At 36.3% G+C, this 16133-nt stretch overlaps 5 protein-coding genes and 1 long non-coding RNA gene across 8 annotated transcripts; 2 read left to right on the top strand and 4 right to left on the bottom strand.

Annotated features, from left to right (window-relative positions):
• Nucleotides 1-112: 112 nt before the first annotated feature.
• LOC135793540 (tumor susceptibility gene 101 protein-like) lies at nt 113-2388 on the top strand. Its single transcript, XM_065304539.1, is given in 8 exon segments — nt 113-435; nt 538-622; nt 688-798; nt 801-916; nt 1086-1194; nt 1255-1685; nt 1800-1933; nt 2003-2388. Coding segments are annotated over 8 exon segments (1215 nt in total). The 5' UTR covers nt 113-396; the 3' UTR covers nt 2193-2388.
• Nucleotides 2389-2428: 40 nt separating this feature from the next.
• Nucleotides 2429-2897, bottom strand: LOC135793542 (transmembrane protein 258-like). Its single transcript, XM_065304542.1, has 2 exons — nt 2737-2897; nt 2429-2684 (listed from the first exon to the last, which is right to left on the bottom strand). Exon 2 carries the CDS (start codon nt 2682-2684, stop codon nt 2451-2453), a length of 234 nt encoding a protein of 77 aa, XP_065160614.1. The 5' UTR covers nt 2737-2897; the 3' UTR covers nt 2429-2450.
• A 313-nt stretch (nt 2898-3210) lies between these two features.
• LOC135795063 (USP6 N-terminal-like protein) lies at nt 3211-8156 on the top strand. 3 transcript variants are annotated; one of them, XM_065306629.1, is made up of 4 exons: nt 3211-3364; nt 4040-5078; nt 5151-5496; nt 7085-8156. In XM_065306629.1, the coding sequence occupies exons 2-4, from the start codon at nt 4101-4103 to the stop codon at nt 7597-7599; spliced, it is 1839 nt and encodes a 612-aa protein (XP_065162701.1). In that variant the 5' UTR covers nt 3211-3364; nt 4040-4100; the 3' UTR covers nt 7600-8156. The 3 variants fall into 3 exon arrangements, with proteins under 3 accessions (XP_065162701.1, XP_065162703.1, XP_065162702.1); XM_065306631.1 differs by lacking the exon at nt 7085-8156 and adding an exon at nt 6625-6799; XM_065306630.1 differs by lacking the exon at nt 3211-3364 and adding an exon at nt 3397-3661.
• Nucleotides 5780-7160, bottom strand: LOC135795067 (uncharacterized). Its single transcript, XR_010549021.1, has 2 exons — nt 7034-7160; nt 5780-6954 (listed from the first exon to the last, which is right to left on the bottom strand). It is a non-coding gene; the product is annotated as an uncharacterized lncRNA (long non-coding RNA).
• A 911-nt stretch (nt 8157-9067) lies between the features above and the next one.
• Nucleotides 9068-12959, bottom strand: LOC135795066 (microcephalin-like). The gene is given in 6 exon segments (XM_065306633.1): nt 9068-9547; nt 9625-11143; nt 11146-11891; nt 12085-12249; nt 12307-12520; nt 12574-12959. Coding segments are annotated over 6 exon segments (3342 nt in total). The 5' UTR covers nt 12900-12959; the 3' UTR covers nt 9068-9175.
• A 119-nt stretch (nt 12960-13078) lies between these two features.
• LOC135794621 (uncharacterized) lies at nt 13079-13960 on the bottom strand. Its single transcript, XM_065305956.1, has one exon. It carries the CDS (start codon nt 13958-13960, stop codon nt 13079-13081), a length of 882 nt encoding a protein of 293 aa, XP_065162028.1.
• Nucleotides 13961-16133: the final 2173 nt, after the last annotated feature.

Raw genomic sequence — 16133 nt, 5'->3', positions numbered from 1 at the left:
ATTCATGTAACTTTAGTGAAACGTCAGTGTTAATAGAATTGCATTTAAAGTCATTTTTTCTTGTCGCTTTGTATAATATCTATTTTGAAGAATAACAATGACTCATTGCATCATTCAAGTAATTTTTTTACATTCGTATAATTTACTGTAAGCTTTACTTCATTATACCATTACTTATCGTTCATTTGAGTAAGTTTAAATCACGGGCTCGGAAAATCAAGTGTGGATTAATTGTGTGTGTAGTGGAATAGTGCGTGTAGTGACTAGACAGCTGTCATTGTTGTTTCGTCGCAGTCACTGTACGAACTCAGTTGAATTCAATAATAATTTAGCCATCAGAATAGTTTAATTAAGTCGATATTAACACAAAACGAGGGAGTGATATTCCATACAAAAATGGTGTACGCTTCGGTGCTTCGGCAATGGCTGGGAAGCGTAAGTATTGCCCAAGCATACATTCTTACATTTCATAGTGATATGATGATGTGGTGATGATGTTATTCAGCTATAAATACTCATTTCTTACGTTTTGTCTAGTATAAAACACCTGACTCCGCAATCACGGATATCGTAACAGCCACCAATCAATACAAAGGATTAGAACCTCTGCTTGAGACATACAGTAAATTTGACTTCTTTTATTTGTTATTAAAGTATTGTAGTAATGTATGATTGGTTTTCTTGTAGCATTCAATGATGGATCATCTCTTCAGCTTGTTAACTTAACAGGTACAATTCCCGTGCGTTATAAAGGCAATACATATAATATTCCCATTAAAATATGGCTCATGGACACACATCGAGAAATGCTCCCATTTGTTATGTGAAACCTACCAGTGACATGTCAATTAAAGTTTCTATTTATGTGGATCAAAATGGAAAGATTTATTTGCCATATTTACATGATTGGAAACCAGTAAGTACATATTTCAAGAGTTTTATATTTTTAGCATTCTATTATTGTACTTTCCAAATGTTTAACTCTTAAATTCTTTAAATTTTTGCTTAGAAACTATGCTGTTTCAATTATATAAACTCAAATTTGAGTTATTTAGTGAATATATCTCATGTTTCTATTGTTCTAGAACGATTCCGATTTATTAGGCGTAATACAAGTAATGATAATGACATTTGGTGAACATCCGCCGGTATTTGCAAGACCCAAACAACCAGAAGTTGCGTACCCAAACAATCGTAAGTAATTTGCAGTTTAAAAACAATCCAACGTTTTAAATTTTTCCTTCGTTTCAACAGCATATGCATCACAAGGCGCTACAAATCAATTCCCACCGTACCCAACGGGTCCAGGTTTCTCAAGCTACGGTGGATACCCTCCGTATCCACCTATAAATACTAACGTAAATAGCGGAGCGGGAAGTGGCTTCGGCGGTGGTTATCCACCCTATCAAGCGCCGTATCCACCAGCTCCTGGCTATCCAGTCCCCGGCGCAGGCCTACCGAGCCATATTCCCGGACAAGGCGTAAACGCTAACGCCGGTACGATAAAAGACGAACACATTCGAGAGTCACTGTTGTCTGCAATCGAAGATAAGTTGATGCGACGCATGAAGGAACAGTATCAACAGAATCGAGCCGAGTTGGATACGCTCAAGAAGACGCAGTATGAATTGAAACAGGGGAAAGCCAAGTTGGATTCTATTTTAGAGCAATTAGCAAAGGAAAAGGTAAGCAAATATTGCAACACGAGCGCAATTCTATCAAAATATAGTCGTAAATGTGTCTAAAATCATGATTGATGACATTTTTATTGATTATATCATTATTTGTTAATGTTCCAGAGTGATTTGGATAAAAATATCCTAGTTCTCAAAGACAAAGAACAAGAACTTGAGAAAGCTATAGAACGACTCAGCAATCAAGAAGCCATTGATGTAGACGATGCAGTCACAACTACTGCACCCTTATACAAGCAGTAAGTGTTTAACATCCTAAAAATAATGAAATTAATAAATAAAAACTAAAAATTGTGCATTCATTCCAGATTGTTAAACGCATTTGCAGAAGAAGCAGCCTTAGAAGACGCCATCTACTACATGGGTGAAGCGTTGCGTTGCGGCGTGATCGACCTGGACGTCTTTCTGAAACAGGTGCGAACGCTCTCGCGGAAGCAGTTCATGTTGCGCGCCTTAATGCAAAAGTGCCGCCAGAAGGCAGGCCTCATGCCTGTCTAATGTTCCCCGGAAGAGCGAACGAATAATATTTACACATTCACACAAAGCACACTTGGCTTGTTATTGATTGCTATTATTGAGAAATGTTATAAACCACATTTTATCGACTTATATTATTATTATATTATAGAAAAACAAAATATATTTAAAATTTAAACCCATGTTTGTAATTCTAAATAAAAGCAGAACAGACTGAGTCTTGTGGTTGTTGTGATTTTGTAGTTGCAACTTAAATCTTAAATTACTGAGTGCTTTTTATTAAACATATATACCAACTGACAATAGCAGGAATAAAATACCAAATCCAGAAAATATTGAGGCCACCAATGAGACTAGTAGTTCCTTGCGCAGGCTGCGCGTGTGTTTATTGCTCGTTACTTCGTAGATGAAGAACCACGCCGTGAAAAAGATGCCAATTCCCAGCAGGATTAATGTCAGGTGTGGAAAGATTGCTGGGTTGACTGGAGATACATATCTTGTCATTGAGTCCATCTACAAAAATTTAACATAAATATATCGCCACTCAAAACAGTTAAATGCTTACTTTGTGTTTGTTGTATTTGGCTTTCAGTGCTTGGAATTAAGAACTATCTAATAAAACTTGTTGGAATAACGTGGCAAACAAACACCGGCTCGTTTTCTGTCAAACAAGTAACAAGATGGAAACAAGTCATCGTGTTTCAATGTGCGCATGCGCAGTAACACCATAACACATTTATCTAACTTTAACAATTATTCAAGTAAATATTTTATATTTAGAGTTTAGTTGTAAGTATAATAATATTTCATAAAAATATAATATTTATTTTAAGGTTGTTTGTTTATTTATCTTTTGTATTTTTGTTGCAAGTTCAATAAAAAATAATTATGTGCAATTAAATGCTTTTAAATATTTAAAAACTTCAAGTACTTGCACGTAACTACTTTAACGACTAATTTTTATCTTCTAAACGCTTGTTGTAAACAAGGAAGTAGTAAATTTCTCTTGGTAACAGCGACCTCAGCGTCCTCTAAAAATATTTCGATCAATATGACAGCTGACAGTGAGAAAGGTGAAAGAAACTGCCATTTCCCATTCTAATGTCAAGTGCGTCGAGTGTGAGGTTGGTGTGTGTTGTTTGTAAGCAAGGTGTTTATCGCCGGAATCGGGACATTTCCATCGCAATTAAAAGGTAAAGCACACCGGAACGCCTTGAAGTATAACGCTCGATAATCCACCGCGCGTTAGACGTCAGCGAATTGCCACAACTGTTCCACAAAGCAGATAACTGTTTATTTCCGAGGGTGCAGTTAAATGTGTGCGGTTGACATATGACAGATGACGATGGTCTGCTGCTCAACTGAACTCAACGAATATTTTCTTTCATTTGCATTGGAACGCATTAATTTATTAATTAAGAGCGTTCGATAGCGTTCAATTCGAGTCACTTTAACTAGATGATCGCGTGAGCTAAATAAACAGGGTCCAAGTAAGTGCGCGGTGGGCGTTTTTTACGATTTTCGTGTAGTAAAAGTCAAAATCAGCAGATTGCAAATCAGTGCTGGTTTTTAATTAATTATTCGGAAGATAAACGTGTTATAATAATAATTTTTGAAGAATTACACAATGTTTTAAATTCTACGTTTAACAGTGCTAAAATTTTATCGAAAAGTTGTTTAGATTGCAAGTTAGAGGCAATTAAAGTTGATTTTGCTTAAGTGCCCTATAAATCGTGAGAGAAAATTATATTCATTTTAATTTATTGACTAAATAATAAGAAATTGGTGCATAATTTGATATATATATATTTAGTTGAGACCGTTATTCTGCGCTTCGGTCATACTTATGCAGTAATATCTATTTTTAGATTGAAAAATCTACACAAAACAATGTTATTGCACTGGCATTGATTTGCACTTGTGAATGGAATGAACGAAGAAGACTTAATCAAGCGAGCGTTCGAAGAGCGAGAGAAAATCTTCAAGCGTTATGAGTTGGGCCGTGCGGAAGGCGCCGAGATTGACCCATGGGAAGATCCGCAGTTCGAGGTGTACCACGCCACCGACCGATATGGGTTTATACACGACAAACGGCTACCGGCCAAGCTGGACCCGCAGGAAGCAAAAAAGCAGCACATAGAACTCGAGCGCACCAAGAAGTGGCTGAAAATGCTCAAGTTCTGGGATACACCACAAGTCAAAGAGAAACTGCACAAGAGAATCTACAAAGGAATACCAAACTCATTACGTCCACAGGTTTGGATGAAGCTATTGGACGTCGAAGAGGTGAAGAAACGCAACCCAGGTCGGTACATGGAGATGTGTAAACTTGCGCGTTTGCATTCAACCGACGCGAGACAAATCGACTCCGATGTGAATCGTCAGTTTCGTGAACATATTCATTATAGAGAACGCTATAGCATTAAGCAGCAGAGTTTGTTCAATGTTTTAACCGCGTACGCGATGTACAATTCGGAGGTTGGGTATTGCCAAGGCATGTCGGGGTTGGCGGGTGTGTTGCTCATGTACATGGCTGAAGAGGAGGCGTTTTGGGCGGTGCATATTCTGCTCACGAGCGAAAAATATGCAATGCACGGATTGTACAAGGAAGGATTTCCTAAACTGACTAGATTCTTAGAGCACCATGACAAGATACTTACCAAATTTCAATCGAAGCTCAAGAAGCACTTTGACAAACACGGCTTGGATGCGATTCTCTACTCGTTGAAGTGGTATTTTGTTTGTTTCGTCGAGCGCGTGCCGTTTAGTCTCTGCTTGCGTATCTGGGATATTTATTTGTTGGATGGTGATCGGATTATTACGGCGATGGCTTATACGATATTAAAGTTACATAAGCGCAATTTGTTACGGCTCAATGATATGGATTCGATAACGCAATATTTGCAAGTAAGTTTGGAAGCTTTTGTATTCAATATTTTGTGGATAATTTGTCAAAAATTCACATTTTTTATTGTCTAGGTAAAATTATATAAAGATTTTCAATACGACGAAGATGTCTCAATTGCAAGTCTAGAAAAAACTCTGGAAGAACTCAAAAAAGCAAAAATGGAACATCCTGGTCCACCGACAAAGGATGAAATCCCAAGTAGAAAGTTTGGTGTTTTCGTGGAGCCAACCCTCGAGCGCAAAGTTGGTATCCGACAGGAAGAGTTCACCGACAAGGAGAAAGAGACGAGCCAAATCGTGACAATGCGTAGCGACGCGGCACGCATCTCGGTGGTGGAGAACGAGAACGAGTTCGAACACGATGCCGACAATCGAGAATCTCAGCTGAGCGCCGGCACCGAATCGGTGGGACACACAGGTACTGAATCTGATTTAGACACGTTTTCGGTAGGAAGTAGCAGGCACTCGTTGAGCAGTCGCTCGAGCAGTAAATGCGCTAGCTCCGAGTAGTAGACAGTTTGAATGCACCCGTTTGTAAGCCGGAAATGTGTATCTGTATTACTATTTTACACGTACTGCCATTTGCAATTTAGATAAATAGTCACGTTGAGTTTTATTTGATTTTAACGTAGTTAGATTAGTTAATTGTCCTATGAATCCCAGCGAATGATGATATTAACGTGAACAAACAATTTCACTCAACATTTAGTAATCGTTTATTTATTTAATTTAATATACGCAATCGAAACGTACTGATGCAGGAGATAATAGGCAATAATGAGGCGCACTGATTTATTGAAGCACATTCCACAAAATTATTTGATATTTGTATCAAGTGGATACACGGATTTATGTTGCCATACTTTTTGTTAGCTAGCTGTGACTAATATTTTCGTTCTTTTATCTACTACATAGTGTTACAATCAATACAAATTATTACATGTGTTGCCACTGGAGTGAACTAAATGTATCGTTTACATTTTTTTTTGTGTTGCAACCAAATGCAAACCACCAGCACGGATATTGTTTTAGCATGTGCTGTCATCATTGTATTTATACTGATTTAAATGCATGCTTTATCAATGTGATTATATTATTTATATATTTGTACCGATTATGAATGTATATATTTGAACACGCACTATTGTATTTATTTCTGTGTGTACATATAATCTTGGTTTCGGTTAACTCATCGGTTTCCATTTTAATGGGTTTTGCCAAATTGCAGTTATGTAAATAACATTTAGTTACTCAAGAATGCAATCAAAAGTTGTGATAACTTCGACTAATTGTTATGAGAAATGACGAATATTTAGCTGAACCCATTTATTAATCCAAGAATCAACCTAATATGAATGTTAAATACTTTCTTCCTTCATCGCACCAACTTATCTCGAATCACTGCTGTCGGTGCACATTTAAATCTAATTTCCAGAAATTAATCAAACCAATAATATGTGTTAATAGGTATGCCAACAATCAGCATATAAGTTTGGATGCGTTGTTTGGTATGTTGTGATTTAATTTAATCATTTTTTCTTTAAAGAACCACACTTTTCCCTGCACCCCGCTCCCGCAAAGCATCACATCCCTGAACACAGACTCCTCTCGTCGCGCCGCCATCTCCAGCATCCTCGTCATCGGCGTGTGCGTGATGTTCACCATCCTGACACCGCTCCTCTACCCTCAAGCATGACAATCGACACGTTTCACACCTAACCGTGGACGATGGTGCATGTTCCGTCGGTGTACAGTGCGCAATAATCCGAAAGATAAAATGAACCGATCGCAACGGGTAAGAGTCCTGAACTGAAACACGAACACGGTGCATGGCGTCTTTTATGTAACTTTTACTTAAAAGCTGGTTGGTTGTACTCTGTAATTGTAAGTAACACCTCACAATGTTTTATTTTATGTACCAGTAGTTGTTGATTTTGTAAATTTTTGATACTTGCTTTATGTTGAAGTAAAAATAATAATTAATCATATTTTGGGGACCATTTCAGAGTCAAAATTCTCATTCGATGTGGGCATGGACGACGCCAGCTCGCTGCTGGACTGTGAGCATACTGGATCGCGCAGATCTTTGGCGGACACGAGCGTTACATCCACCGCTGATCTGAGCGTCTTCTCGGCAGTGACGCGCTCGCAAGCGCACGATAACAGCTTGGATACGCATAGCAACATGTCTGATAATTCAGTGGGCGGCGGTAGTTCAGTAGGATCGGGTGTCGGTGCCAGTGCGCAAAAGGCGCTCAGCCTCAGCACGCATTCAACACCGCGTGCCACCCCGCACCAGCCTAGCCCTGATGTTTTGCGCATCTATGTACCGTACACTAGCCCGCTCGATACGCCCATCGCCAGTCCGCAAAATGGCGATGTGCACAAGTCGCTGCCGTATTCGTTTCCAGACAACCGCATCCGCATAAAGGTTGATAATGATGAGCTTTCGACGCCGATCGTCGAGCATGGTCACATTCGACCGTTCATTCTCGACAGTCCCGAGTTGGATTTGAAGTGAGAGCGCGTTGGGTAAACAATTGCATTTATCTTTTTTATACTCAGTACTTGTATATCGAAGGCAACAACAACGAAACGGCATTTGGTGCTTAGCGGCCTCGATGAATTTTCCAGTCTATGTTAACAGATGCTTACTCTTAGATTACGTTAAGTTAGTGCTACTCAAAACTGCATATAAGTACATACTTGCCAAAGTAATACACAATGTATAAAAAATCGAACTACACAAGTGATGTTTTATGTATTAAAAGAAAAACTGTTGGACCATTTTACTCATTGTTAGAATACTCAACACAACAAAACAAGATGGCGTACATTGAGTTTGTGGAAGTAGATGATTTGACTATTTTATTCATTCTTCGATAGTTCGTACCTATATTGTAAATAGTTTCAACTCAACTAGTCCACCAAAACTGTTGTATATTAAATGTCAGTGTGTGTTTTTCCGCATTTAGGATTGTATCAATATTGTATAAAAACGTTACAGTGTTGTAATTTAACCGTCCCGTTGTAGATGACAAATGAGAACACATTCAATAATTACATTCCGGTACAATACTTCCGCAAATATTTTTTAAATAACACTTATGTATGTGTGTGCCATAAACTTATAAGAGTGCGAATGGAGCATCGATTCAATTCAACTTAGACGCCGACAAATAAATCTTGAACTCGTGTAAATATCAGAAGAAATTGACAAACAAATGCAAAACAAATGATCAATTATGGTGTAAAAATACTCGGTACTGTAATTATATACTCGTAATCCTTATCTAACTGTGACACATTTTTAGTAATGTAAAGTCTTGATTAAGTGTGTAAAACTGAGAAACTGCTAACGAATGTTAGGAACTTGTTAATTGGGCACAGCCGTAGATATTTACACCTTGCAAAGAATGTGGAGAGGGTTGTTCAAGCTGAATTTCATTGTTTTTATTAGGAAGTCAGACGATCCAATTTTGCAAATCTTCTTGGCTTAAGAAACAGTCTCAAAATGAATAATTTTTCGTAAAATCAAGTCTAACTCGTCACGATTGACAAAAGATAAATGGTGCGTTCGACAAGATGTATATACTCATGATACGACCCGTATTTGATCGTAGTGTTCAGTCGAATATGTACGAGCATTTGTTATAGATTAATATTTTATTTATCTACATATTCGCAACTAGATTTACGACTTATTTATTTGTAATTTTCGGTCAGGGGAGTCGATTTTAATATTAGTAACATTTGCAACTCTTCATTCAATTCTGCATTTCCAGTGCATATCTCTAACCACCATTTCTAAAACTTTTTACGCAACTACTTTAAATTATTATACATGATTCTAGTAAAAACACGGTGATCGTGTACAAAATTGTTATTATATTTCCTATGTTTCGCATTTTCGCAATTTCCACAAAACTATTATTATAAACTAAACTAAAACGTCTGGATTGCAATAATAAATAAAAACACAAGAAATCTTTTGTTTTGTTGGATCTACCAAATACTATAATATAAAATGCACGCAGCTGCACATACAAATAGATAAATAAAAAGATTAAAATCCTATCTTCATTGATGTGAAGTTGTCATTGGTTGGATAAATAATTCTTAAATTTCTTGCAACGTCCGAAAGTTATACAGTCTAGAATCCATCCTTCTTTCACATAGACTTTAGATTCGCTTTCATTGTCACTATTACCCCCTATTACAATTTTTGCTGCTTCTATGTCATTTGTCACTTCACCTTTGCAAAGTATTACCAGTTCTTCCAAATCCTGCTTGCTGGGTCGACAGTCAGCAGAAATGTGAATCGCTCCGCAACTTGTGAACACGTCATGTGAGAACGCCTTCCCGAATGATTCCCGTTGCAATCTAAGCTGCTGCACCAAAGGTGAGAATTCAGTTATTTCATAAGCATCTTCTTCTAACCATTTGCCGGCTTTCATTGAATCGTACAACTTGAACAAGAAACAAAAATGAGGTTAGGTTACGATTATAGGTTAGATAGTTTTTGAAAATGTGTCAGTTAACTAACCCATTCGCTGCGTAATATCCATATTCCTCGCGACATGGCACGTAGTAAATTCACAGTTCTGGAAGCCTCCATCGCAACGAGGTGAGTAGTCCTGCTGCTCACATTTTGTTCAATGATAAATTCGTCTAACTTTTTAACAATATTTTGGAATTCTACGATTTGCTGTGAGTGAAAACGCGTGCATACTATCGATTTATTCTTTTTTTGTTGTGTTTGCGTCGGTATCGGTTGAGAGCGCTGCGTTTGTAATGGTAGCTCTTCAAAGTCGTCATCATTATGAACTTTTTTATTTTCATCTCTGGTTTTTGCCCCTTGATTACCAGAAATCGGAAGTGATTCAAGTCTATCCTCCAATTGTTTTCTTGTCGCGTCAGTTCTAAGTTTCAACTGTGTATCTTGTGTTCGAATGTTGCGTTCTTCTTCCTCATCGTCTTCGTCAAGTATTGATTCCTCGAGTGCATTATCAGGATTACAAAGTTTGCGCTTATTAGAAGTCTTTGAAGCATCACTTGATGTAGTGGTGGTAGTGGCACGCGAAGATGTCAAATTACTGATTAGGCTCGGCCTACCTGATTTTGATCGCGTCGATTGCTCACCGCGCGATGTATCCGTACTATCATCAATAATTGAATAACAAGTGGAGGCGGTCTTGGTTGAACTGGTATTCATTTTCTTATTGTTGCTTATCGAAGTTTTGTTTAGTTTTTGACTAAGGTCAGATAAAGGACTTACTGCGATTTGTTTTGTCTTTGTCGCATTGCCTGGTGATCCTTCATTTGAATTTGTTGACGAACTTTCCCCCTCCACCGATGTTCCTACTGAGACTCTCAGAGATGGAACGCCTGAAGAATTCGTTTTTTCGGATACTCTTAATGATATCTCCGCATCGGTTGAATTTTTCGTTTTCGCATCGGAAATATTAGATAGTTGGGACTTTGATACATTCAAATTGTGTTCATTCGTCCTCATATGAATTGTCATTCTTCTTGTAATTCTTCTGGTGGTTAAATCATTCGTACTTGTATTCGCTGATGATGCCAAAGAACTTCTAGTACGTTCCATAATCTGGTTACTTTGCTTCTTATTCACCACAGGTGTCTTTAGTATAGCAGTGGATGTCTTCCTCTTAGTTTGAACAATCTCCTGATAATCATCAGAACCATCTGAAATACTTTTTGCACTTGATGATGAAGCTGTAGAAGTCTTTGTATTTTTCTCAGGACTCTTACTGTTCTTCAGTGACTTTGGTGTTCCGTAAGATGAATTTTTATTAGCTTGAGCCACTTCTGTGCCATCTGAGATTCTTAATGACAATTTCTCAAGGGATGCATTTGTATCTTTGTCATCAGATTTCCGGGAAATAACTTTGATCTGCTCCGATGGTTCAGGTGTTTTTTGTAAAATTGTATTCCTTCTTGAAGACCTCTTTACTGCAAATGATATTAAATCATCAGATTTACTAGTGTTTGTTGATGATATAGAAGTTCTATCTACAACTGATTTTGTCAAGTTTGTTTTCTCGGAAGTACATTTGCATTAGTAATCTCCATATCAGTAACTAAATTATTGGTTTTCCTTCTAGTAACATTATTTTTCGGAGTATCACTAATTGTTTTAGTTAATAAACTTCTTTGCTTCGTTAAATCCATCGAAACACTTGCATTATCAGTCTCATCAACAATAATACCCAATAATTCCGGGTGTAGCAGTGTCCTCCTTGTACGTATTGGAGTATTGGGTGTGGCAGGTACTGCTGTAGGTGATAAATCACTCTCCTTTTCTTCCGGTACCCTTTTTGTCTTAGGTGTGTTCGTGCGCCTCATAGTAACATGTTTAAACAAACTTTTCTTTGTTGTTAGCTCTGAACTACTACTGTTTTCTTTATCTGCATCATAGGTGCGTCTAATATAAGAATTATTTCGAAGATTTTCACTAAGTTGCATCGATGCATTCAACTCAGCTTTAGATTTGCGCGATGCACGACCTGCAATCAGCGGCGTATCTGATGATGCATCAGACATATCAGAGCTTGAACTATCATCATGAGTATTCTTGTTGTTAATGATCGACTTATTTTGAAGTCTTTGTCGCGTCATATTCAAAAGCGTAGAGTTTGTGTCAGGCTGTGAACTTTCAATGATTTCATCATCATCTTTATCATTAATCATAAAATCATCATCTAGTTCAAATCTAGAGGTGATCGTCTTGCGTGGTGAAATATTTGAGAGTGAAGATGCGCTTAAAGACCGACGTTTGGTGCCCAATTTCTGAAATATTTACTTTTACATTCATAGAACCAAAAAAAAAACTCATGCAGCAAGCACAAACTGAACTCAATACTTACCTCATAAACTCAAACAATTTTAAAACCTTCACCCTTAATATAACATTCACAACATGCAAGCTTATACATTCATTTTTATATATTAAGATACAAAAGTAATTAAGTAAACAATATACTTCACAAAGTTTATCACAGGTTTGTTTAGCATCATAATCACCAAGTGCTGGATAGATTTCTGGTGGTGCTCTGATTCCAGTTCTGTCCATAACATCCAACCATAAGATAGACACCAATGGCAACTTCAATTGTTTTGTTTTCTTGAAAGTTTCATAACTCCCATCCTGTTGAAACAATTATTAGTGTTTCTACCAAGTTTAGTTAATATCTGATTAACTTACTTTATAAATAACATGTGTACATGCACTAGTCAATTTTGGAGCAACAGTGGCTCCCATCTTCAGAAGCAATGCTTTAACTCCTGCAGATTTGTCAGTATAGTTTGCATCCATCACCTCAACATAAGCATTAACTCCTTTCAATAAACTTTTCTTGGGTGGTTTTCTGGATGGTGTAAGTGCCAAACTCTTCATTTTATTCTCAAATTTGGCTGCACTTGCAGCAGCATTCATTGTTGTAGTTTCCGTTGTTTTTCCATCATTTTATACTTCATAGAAGCTGTTGGACTATCATTTGACACTGTAGATTTAATTTTATTGATAGGACTTGAAGTCCCTTGTTCTTTTTGTAAATGCTCCTGAATTATAGCTCTATTTTCATGTAGTATTTGTATCACCATTCGTTTTTTCTCTGGATCGTTTAAGAGTTTCTCAAAAAGCACATTTTTCGCTTCTTCTGAAGGCAATTTGGCCACATCTGCTAACTTGCGTTGTCTTTTGGGATTCTTTTCCTGCCGAGGAGGCACACGTTGTGGTGATAGTTGTATAGACATTCCAGAAAAGCTCCTTGTTGGATTAGAATTATTCGAATCCATGTCTTGTTAGTGTATAAACTTTAAAATTACTTAAATTGTAGAAAATGACCGTTACAGATTACAAAGAGACATGAATGAACATGTAAGACACAATGTATAAAGGTGGAGAACTGTCATGTGTACAACATGTTGCATATATGCACACTGTATACTGAGACCTCTAGATTTTAAAGCATTTATTAATAGAAACGTGAACGTCTTTCTTTCACGATTTCTAAGTTTATTCGAAAATTATCATCTTCTCCTGGTTCTAAACGCATTTCTTCATTTATATTCCCCATACCAATGCAAATCATTTCTTTATACTGCTCAGGACGGAAATCATCAACCTGACTTCCATGATCGTCCCATGGATTCCATACGATGAAATCCTGCAAGCCAGAATTTTCAACTCTCATCCTACAATCCGAAGTAACATGGAAAATGTCCACAGTACTTGGCGCTTGTTTGTAAATTCGGTACGTCCAGGCGGTAATCTCAATTGCCTTTTTCCGATCCGTTCGCAATACGTCATCTTCCTTTATAGTCTCGTCGTTATATTGCACATTGTTCATTCCTACAATCTGTATCGTCTCGACATTCGGGACCTTGATAAACATCGGATACATTAGATTAAAACGCATCGGTAAAACTGGACTAGTGTTTTGAATGTGGCTTTTGATTTCTAAGCAATACTCTGATAACCTGATTGTATTGGTAATTTTAAATTGAAAGTTCCAAAATGATCTGGTATGTGGATTGTCCACTAGCTCAAAAACAGCAACAATATCTTGAGTGTCTTTATCTAAGACAGGGCCTTTAATAAGTTTCCATTTTGATATGCATGCAAATCCGTTCGGTGGACCAAATTTCCAACCGCCATATTTCGGAAAAGCAATTGATACTCCACCCATTATTTCTTTGCGTTGATTGAGTTTGGCGTGGCGGCTTAGAAACAATTGTTCCCAGTTCTTCACGCGCCATGATGTTACTGTGCATCCATGCACGTTTATTGAACATTGGGTGTCATCACTCCATGCGAGTGTTACCACATTACTATTCTTGGGACATTTTCTCAACATTTCTAAATAATTTTAAAGCGGTTATAAGAAATAAAACAACAAATCTGTCATAAATTGTCAAATTTTTATTATGAAATAATCTGCGATGTGTATATTACACGTGCCTTTACGAGTATTTAATCATCGTTTGATCTAGTTTGCTGTGCAATTTAAATTGCAAATCCACATTTTATCCAGTTCAATTATTATCAATGCGCAACAAGCGCAATAGACGCAATAAACAAGAATTATACATTCAAAAAAAACCTCTCAAGGATTTATCTCAAGTCGGAACCTTTCGGTTTGTCGCGTTAATCCGCATTAAAGCAGACAGCCACAATTAGAAATGGAATTTGATTTCATTATGTTTCATTTGTTGCAACATAACAAATAATCATCATACACTTGAAGCATGATCTCAAAGTTTTCAATCTCGCAGCTGTACAATAATAATAAATATCCCAGCGTTTATTCATTTTCCAAAATTATTTCTATTTTATGGGATAAAAATGGATTACACATTATTATCTTACTTTCACTACAATCTTATCTCAAATATTTAATGCTGGTTAGACTCTAATCACATGATTTATACCTATACTAAAGTCTGTTGTCGTGCGAAAAATTACACATCAAACAAATTGTTTGTATTAGAGATTTAAACATCTTAAAGACTTTACGAAACCCAGAAATTCTCACTAAACGTTTATTTCCTATTTATTTTACAATTACACATGATGATATCATTATCTTAATAATTGGCATTTAGGCACACAACACTTGATAATTTATTGCTTTATTTTGTTTTTTTTTTCTTCCAAAATTTTTATGATTATTTATTGATTAGCAAAATATGCTGCACTATCGTATTAATGTTAAATGTACGTAATTTTAATATGAATCTAAGAAAACGTTTACTTTACGTAGGATTGCGGCGAGTGATTCGAACTGAAATCCACAATGGCGATTCAAGTTTTATATAGCCATGCACAAAAGTTGCACACAGCACTACTAATTTCTAAATAGATATTTACAGCGAAGTGGATGGAAGTTTTCAATCAATTTTTCTGTCATATCAAATCACATACAGTATGCAATGCGTTTCGAGATTAATTATTTATAAAGTTAATCATGAATTTCGTTTCCTTTTACGATGTTTTTCAATTTTGTAGATGTAGTATCAGTCGAATCAAATTCAGGTTTTAAGCCTTTGCACTCGTAAAATCGTCTCAACAGTGTGGGTTTTTTTTGCTTGTTTGTTTTTCGGTTGGAATTGTTTGAATGGTTTGAATTTGTCACCGCCGGAGAGTTGTGCAACAAGTTTTTCGATCTGCATTCATTCTAGACGTGCTTGCGACAGAACGAATGGCGGTTCATGAACGCAGCCCATTTTATATAAAAATATCTGATTTTTTTTTTTCAAAAATGATTTCTATCTGCAATCATTAAATTCAGGCTATATTAGAAACATGAATTCGTTGAAACAGAAAGCAATTAATAGCTTAATGATGGATTAAACGATTTTAAGTTAAGTAGTAGTAGACTTAAGCGTATAATTTATTTATAATGTTGACATTTGTAGCTTATATTCCTAAAAAATATAAGACGTTCGATTGCTATCTTGAAAACTTCACTTTTACTTTGTAACATTGCCGAAAATATTTTACAAGTGCCCTTGTATATATAATTAATTATTTATTCAATTTAATAGATCATTGTGCGCATTTCAACCAACAAATTTACTTTGCAATATCAATATGTAGGTATATAGGTAATTTACATTTTATATTTGTAGGTTATGTAATGATATACTGCGGCAACACACATTACAAGTAAATTCAACACTAGTGACGCACATTTTAAACTTTTATTTAATATTACTCAAATGTGTTAATATTATACTCACTTGGTGTAACTTTATATGAAATTTGTTAAGGACTAATATTATTCTATCCTAATCTTGACATGAATATTTTATGACTGTAAAAAATACTGTTTGGAAATCACATCACCACATAAAGAAATTACCGTGTGGTATTCACAGGAGCACGTGTAAAAAATCGTTTATACATAATTACTGTTACATTCACAGCAAAACTAATCTTCAGACACAATCAATGATAAATTAATAACAAAAATAATTATTTGTTTTAATGACTACTTCTGAACTGGAAAGTTTTAATATTTATATAAG

The sequence above is a fragment of the Atheta coriaria genome, unplaced genomic scaffold (genome assembly GCF_025399875.1).
Source record: "Atheta coriaria isolate IRGN ID8LTWV9N9 unplaced genomic scaffold, Caltech_Dcor_3.1 hic_scaffold_6_pilon, whole genome shotgun sequence".
Taxonomy (NCBI): domain Eukaryota; kingdom Metazoa; phylum Arthropoda; class Insecta; order Coleoptera; family Staphylinidae; genus Dalotia; species Dalotia coriaria.
Note: the sequence above shows the minus strand (reverse complement) of the source record. Positions and strands in the feature narration are given on the sequence as shown.